Source organism: Eimeria maxima, genomic scaffold (genome assembly GCF_000499605.1).
Source record: "Eimeria maxima Weybridge genomic scaffold, Emw_scaff1440, whole genome shotgun sequence".
Lineage (NCBI taxonomy): Eukaryota > Apicomplexa > Conoidasida > Eucoccidiorida > Eimeriidae > Eimeria > Eimeria maxima.
This window is the reverse complement of record NW_013563509.1, coordinates 1439-8643: the sequence shown is the minus strand read 5'-3', so window position 1 is coordinate 8643 and position 7205 is coordinate 1439. Positions and strand designations below refer to the sequence as shown.

The window sequence follows — 7205 nt, the reverse complement described above, 5'->3', positions numbered from 1 at the left end:
TATATATATAAGGGACAAGAGACAATATAAGAGATCTTTTTATTTATATTTTTATACATTTTTTACCTAATTAGTCAATTTATTTATTTATTTATTTGTTTATTTATTTGTTTATTTATTTATTTATTTATTTATTCATTTTATTTTATTTTGTTTAGTAGTCGGCGCAGCAGCAGCAGCAGCAGCAGCAGCAGCAGCAGCAGCAGCAGCAAGACAGCAGCAGAGTGTGTGTTGTTGGCTAGCGGCAGCAAATGGTCATTCTTTTGCCTTTTTGTTTATTTTTTATGTATTTTCTTCCTTTTAATTATAAATAATTAATTAATTTATTAATTTAATTAATTTATTTAATTAAAATAAACAAAATGACGGTAAAAATGTCCTTTTTTTGCTGCTTCTGCTGCTGCTGCAGTCGGCAGCAGCAGCAGCAGCAGCAGCAGCAGTGGCGGCAGTGGTTAGGGTGAGTGTGTTATGGTGTGTATGTCCATAAAAGGGTTATTTTAGGTCATTTTTCTCCCTTTTTATTATAAATAAATAAAATAAATAAGTATAAATTGAATAAAATATAAATAAAAGGGAAAAAAAGAGAAAAAAGGGAAGAAAATGACAAAGAAATACCCTAATGATGGTCACCTCTTTGTTGGGTGTAGCTGGACCACCACCACCGCAAAAAACACTAAATAAGAAAAAACAGCTTTTTGTTCTTTTTTATGCTTTGTTTGTTAATTAAATAGAATAAAAAAGAATAAAATTAATTCTTTTATTCTTAATTAGCTATTATTTGTCGTAAAAAGTACTTTTTTTCTTCTTTTTACCTCTTATATATAGATATAGATATAAGTATATATAAAGGTCACTTATTATTTCTTATTATTCTTTTTTTTTCTTTTTTTCTTCTTTTTTCTTCTTTTTTCTTCTTTTTTCTTCTTTTTATTCTTTTATTTTATTTTATTTTATTTATTTTTCTTCTTTTTTATTTAATTAGAAGGTTTTATCGACCAAAAGAAGAACTTTTCTTATATTTATATACATACTTCTTCTTCTTATATATATATCGCTGTATATTTCTTCTTTTTTTCTTCTTTTTTTCTTCTTTTTTTCTTCTTTTTTCTTCTTTTTATTTATTTATTTAATTATTTATTCATTTAATTTAATTTATTTAATTAAATATTATTATTTATAGCCGTAATTCTGCTTAGGTGTATGTGCACTGCATCGACGCTGCTCCTCTCAAGAGTTGAACTCCCAGCAGCAGCAGCAGCAGCAGAAGAGGCAACAACAGCAACAGCTGTATGTATTCTTTGGCTGCAGCAGCAGCAACAGCAGCAGCAGCAGCAGCAGCAGCAGCAGTGTCACCCTCGCAGCATCGGCCTTCTTGTGTCTCTCTTTGCTCTTATCGCAATTCCTTGTTAAAGGAATATCTCCTCCTTCTTGACCAAGCAGCAGCAGCAGCAGCAGCAGCAGCAGCAGCAACAGCAGCAGCAGTAACAGCAGCAACAGCAGCAACAACAGCAGCAGCAACAGAAGAAACGGCGCCATTAACCCAAGCGTCTACAACAACCAGACGAGCAGCAACAACGCCAGGTGCAGCAGCAGCAGCAGCACCAACTGCAGCAGCAAGTACAGCAGCGTTAACTGCAGCAGCTGCATCAGCAGCAGCAGCAGCAACAGCAGCAAAATAGGTGATGGATATCCCTGGGGAGATGGCTGCTTCTGCTGCAGTAGCCATGGCATCAGCAACAATAGAGGCAGCAGCAGTAGCATCAATTGCTGCTGCTTCCTTAGCAACAGCAGCAGACAATGGATCTAGCTGCTGCAGTGATGTATTTGCTGCACCTGCTGCTGAGGCACAGCAGCGCCTGCTGCTGCTGCAGCACCATCAGCAGCAACTGCAGCAGCAACAGGAAACTAATTGGCAAGTTATGCCCCAATCCCCGCGCATGCAGCAAACCTTCCAGCAGCAGCAGTACGAGCAGCACCAGCCCCTGCTGCTGCTGTCGCATATAGATCTGCAGCAGGAGCAGCAAGATGGTCCTTTGCTGCAGCAGCAGCAGCATCAATTACAATTGCAGCAGCAAGAAGAAGAACATCAACAGCAGCTACAGCTGCTGCAACAGGAGCAGCAGCTGCTGCTGCAGCACGAACAGATGCAGCAGCAGCAATCCCTACTATGGAGTCATAAGGTAACAAAGACATGCAGGAAGAGGAAGCAGCAGCAGCAGCAAGAGCAGCAGCAGGTGCAGCAGGAGAACCAACTGCTGCTGCAGCAAACACTGCAACCGCAAGATTCATACTACGGTCAGCCGCAACAACAGCAGCAGCAACAGCAACAACAGCAGCAACAACAGCTTCAGCAGCAGCAGCAGCAACCGCAGCAGCAGCAGCAACCGCAGCAGCAGCAGCAGCAGGTCGGCTGGCAGAGCACTCCTCTTTCTGCTGTTGCAGACGAAGGGGACAGCAAAGAATCTCCCCAGACACCTGAACTGCAGCAGCAGCAGCAGCAGCAGCATCTTCTGCCACAGCAGCAGCAGCTTACGCCTACGCCGGTGGAGCTCCTCCAGTTGCACCAGCAGCAGCAGCCGCAACAGCAGCAGCAACAAACCGTGCAGCAGCAAGAGCAACCGACGCCGCAGCAGCAGCAGCAGCAGCCGCAGCCGCAGCAGCAGCAGCAACAGCAACATCATAACCCGCATGAATATTATCAGCAGCAGCTGCAGCAATACCACGAGCTAATACGTCGGTTCCCTCCCTTGGAGCAGCAGCAACAACAGCAGCAGCAGCAACAGCAGCAGCAGCAGCAACCTCAGCAGCAACAACTGCTGCCAGCACAGCAAACCCCTCCTCCTGAGGCAGAGCTGCAGCCGCTTGGCTTCTCTCTGCAGCAGCAGCAGCAGCAGCAGCAGCAGCTAGAACTACAGCAGCAACTGCAGATGCAGCAGCAGCTACTTCTGCAGCAGCAGCATGCATTGACCCCTGAGCAGGCGCAGCTGCTATGGCAGCAGCAGCAGCAGCAGCACCAACAGCAGCCGATGCATCTGCAGCTCGAGCAGCAGATTGTGCTGCAGCAGCAGCAGCTGCTGCTGCAGCAGCAGCAGCATGCAGCACTACAACAATATCATCAGCTGCCTCTAACGGAGCAGCAGCAGCAGCAGCAGCAGCAGAAGCAGCAAGTAACGGCCCATGCCTTGCAATGCCAGCAGTTTTATCAGCAGCAGCAGCTGCAGCAGCAGCAGCACGGGCAGCAGCAAGACTGCACCAGTTATCCCTACAGCCACATACTGCAGCAGCAGCAGTTGCTGCTGCAGCAGATGCAATCAATGCCGGCAGGAGCAGCATCAGCAGCAGCAGCAGCAGCACAGCAACAGCAACAGTTGCTGCTGCAGCAACCTGCTGCATCTCCTGCAGAGGAGGCATGGTTATATACAGAGTTACAGGATCATCTATGTGGTGTATTTGCTGCTGCAGAGTTTGCTGCTGCTGCTGCTACTGCTGCTGCTGCTGCTGCTAGTTCCTCTATTAATCCCTTGTCTTCTCTTTGTCAATCCTTTGCTGCTGTACTAAAGGAAATCAATAATGTTGAGGAACAAATGCTGCAGGAACAGCAGCAGCAGCAGCAGCAGCAGCACAGATAATTTATATTGCATGCATGCATGCATGCATGCAGCAGCAGCAGCTGCTGCTGCTGCAGCAGCGGCAGCAGAAGCTAATGATGCATGCATGGAAAAGCAGCAGCAGATATGATTCACTTGCATGCAGCAGCAGCAGCAGCAGAAATACAAGCTGTCGCATGCAACAGCAGCAGCAAAATGTGATACACGCAGCTGCAGCAGTTGCATGCGGCAGTTGCAGCAGCAACAGGCATGCAATCGCAGCAACAGCTGATGCACCAGCAGCTGCAGCAGCAGCTCCTGAATGCATGCAGCAGCTGCTGCTACTGCATGCAGCTGCTGCATGCAGCAGCTATAAATGTTCTCAATGGGGTAACACCACATATACAATGACAGCAGCAAACCCTAATGCAGTTGCTGTTGCTGCTGCTGCAGCAATCGCTGCAGCAGCAGCAGCAACAGCAGCAGCAGGTGAATAGCTGCATGCGTGTCTTTATATAGCGCTTTGGCTAGCGTACTTTAACTTTTATCGCAGTCTAACTCCGCCAATAAACCCTAAACCCTAAACCCTAAACCCTGAGGGTTTAGGGTTTAGGGTTTAGGGTTTGGCTGCAGCAACCTGCTGCATATAATTTGCCTTGGCGGTTTTTTAGTGACAACTTCTTATAAATAAATAAATAAATAAATAAATAAATAAAATAAATAAATAAATTAAATAAATAAATAAATAAATTAAATAAATAAAATAAATAAATAAATAAATAAATAATAGTCATAGTAATAAATAGTTATATAAAATATAAATAATATAAATAATAATAAATTAATAAAAATAAATAAATAAATAAAAATAATAATAAATATAAATAAATAATAAAGAAAGTAAACAAAGAAACACACACAAGGAGCCTTGCTGCTGCTGCTGCTGCTGCTGCTGCTGCTGCTGCTGCTGCTGCTGCTGCTGCTGCTGTGTGCGTGTGTGTGTGTGTCGAGTGTGCTGCTGCTAGGAGAGTTTTGCTGCTTTTGCTGCAGCAAAAAGAAATAAATAAATAAATAATTATATATTTATTAATAAAATAATATAAATAAATAAAAAAGACAAGAAAATTTCTTTATAAGTATATAGATATAGTATAAGGACTGCAGCAGCAGCAGCAGGAACAGCAGCAGCAGCAGGAACAGATGAACAGCAGCAACAGCAGCAAAAAAAATTAATTTTGTTGCTTTTTTATGTCTTTTTTTTATTTTTTTTATTTATATTATAATTATAATATAAATATAAATAAAATAAATAATTATTTTTCTTCTTTTTTCTTCTTTTTCTTCTTCTTTTTCTCCATGGGGGGTATCGGCAGCGGACCCCCGCCGAGGCTCTAGTTTGCTGTTGCTGCTACTGCAGCAGGTGCTGCTGGTGTTGCTGCTGCTGCTGCTGCTGCTGCAGCTGCTGCTGCTTTTGCTGCTGCTGCAGTGTGTTTGTATGTATATATTTACTTTTCTTTGTTATTAATATAAGGATTTAATAAGAAAAGAATGGGTAAGGATACCTTTGTCCGCAGCAACAGCAACAACAGCAGCAACAACAGCAACAGCAACAGCAACAGCAACAGCAACAGCAACAGCAACAGCAACAGCAACAGCAGCAACAGCAGCAACAGGAGAATGGTAATACAGCAGCAGCAGACCCTACGCTGTGGGTCCCACCTCCGTGCTGTTATTCATGACTCTATTACCCTAGCATCTATATATTTTTTTTTTTCTTTATTTGCTGCTGTGCTGCTGCTGCATCTATATCCATCTATAGTATATACAGCAGCAGCATCTTGCTGCAGTAATCCAGCAGCAGCAGCAGCAGCAGCAGCAGCAGCAACTATATGGGTATGGATACTAAGGAGACTAGCAGATGGGTACCGTCTTCCTTCTTATATGTATCCAATAGATCGTCGCCCCTTCCTCTTCCGTCTATTAGATTTCTTGCTGCTGCTGCAGCCCCTCCAGCAGCAGCAGCAGCAGCAGCAGCAGCAGCAGCAGCATATGAAGGGGAAAATATGCGCAGTAACGGGGTGTACGTCCGGCATAGGGGAAGAAGTTGTGCTGCAGTTAGCTGCATGGGGGGCAAGGGTGGCCCTCTTATGCCGTAACGAGGAGGAGGGGAGACAATTAGCTAGACGTATACATATACAGCAGCAGCAGCAGCAGCAGCAGCAGCAGCAGCAGCAGCAGGAGAGAGGGGATCTAGGGGTATGCGGCAGTGCATGCAAGGATGGATGTATTGCTCGTTTTATTAAGACAGATCTATGCTCTGCTGCTTCCCTTCGTGCTGCAGCAGAGGAAGTTATAGACTTCTGCAGCAGCAGCAGCAGCAGCAGCAGCAGCAGCAGCAGCAGCAGCAGCAGCAGGAAATGGGGTCTAGATGTATTAATACATAATGCTGGTGTCTTATTGACTGGGGAGATGGAGACAGTCCCCCTAACAGCAGCAGCAGCATCTGCTGCTGCTGCAGTATACCTAGGAGAAGATACAGCAGCAGGACGAGCAGGAGCAGCAATAGCAGCAGCAAGACGCCAATCAGCAGCATCAGCAGCAGCAGCAGCAGCAGCAGAAGAAGAAGAAGGAGTAGAGAAAATGTTTACTACTCATGTATTAGGTCCTTATATACTTACACGTTTGCTGCATTGGGGTGTACAGGCAGTTAATGGCAGAATTATCTTTGTGTCTTCTCTTGCTCAGCATAATGCTGCAGCAGATTACCATCCAATTAAATCTATTTGCTGCAGCAAATCATATGCTGCTGCTGCTGCTGCTATTGAGGAAGCAGCAGCACAATGTACAGATCCTTATACTGCAGCAGCAGCAGCAGCAGCAGCTAATGATGTTATGCCATGGACTAAGGAAACATTTGATGGTAAGATTGGCTATGCATGCAGCAAACTAGCAGAGACATGGCTTGCTGCTGCACTGCAGCGCGAGCTCAACAGCAGCAGCAGCAGCAGTAGCAGCAGCAGCAGCAGCAAGGGGGGTAGTGATGGTCCATTGGTCATGAGTGTACACCCTGGTGTTGTAGATACTAAGCTGCCTAGACACCTGAAGAAAAGTGTGGGGTGGGGCTTGCTGCTGCTGCTGATAAGAAAAACACTATTAAAGCAGCAGCAGCACGGAGCAGCAACGGTGCTGCTGCTAGCAGCAGCACCAGCAGCAACAGCAGCAGCAACAGCAGCAGCAGCAGCAAATAATAATAATAATAATAAAATAGAGGGAGGAAGCTACTATGCAGAAGGAGAGAAAGGAATAGCAGACACAAGAGCAGCAAATGAATTGCTGCAGCAGCAAACTCTTGCTATATGCAAAACATTAGCAGGAATATAAATAAATAAATAAATAAATAAATAAACAAATAAATAAATAAATAAATAAATAAATAAATAAATAAATACGTCTTGTGCCGTATTTTTACTCATAAGACGATGACGTCTTTCTTGATTGATTTCTTTTAATGCTCATAAATAGATAGATAGATAGATAGATAGATAAATAAATAAATAAATAAATAAATAAATAAATAAATTACCTCTTCTGTAGCACTTTTACTCATAAGACGATGAC

The 7205-nt window shown here is 43.9% G+C and overlaps 2 protein-coding genes across 2 annotated transcripts; both read left to right on the top strand.

Annotated features, from left to right (window-relative positions):
• Nucleotides 1-1682: 1682 nt before the first annotated feature.
• Nucleotides 1683-3629, top strand: EMWEY_00052680 (hypothetical protein; the record flags this gene model as incomplete). Its single annotated transcript, XM_013477538.1, has 1 exon — nt 1683-3629. The coding sequence occupies one exon, from the start codon at nt 1683-1685 to the stop codon at nt 3627-3629; it is 1947 nt and encodes a 648-aa protein (XP_013332992.1).
• A 1899-nt stretch (nt 3630-5528) lies between these two features.
• On the top strand, nt 5529-6968 carry EMWEY_00052670 (oxidoreductase, putative; the record flags this gene model as incomplete). The annotated part of the gene is made up of 1 exon (XM_013477537.1): nt 5529-6968. One exon carries the CDS (start codon nt 5529-5531, stop codon nt 6966-6968), a length of 1440 nt encoding a protein of 479 aa, XP_013332991.1.
• Nucleotides 6969-7205: the final 237 nt, after the last annotated feature.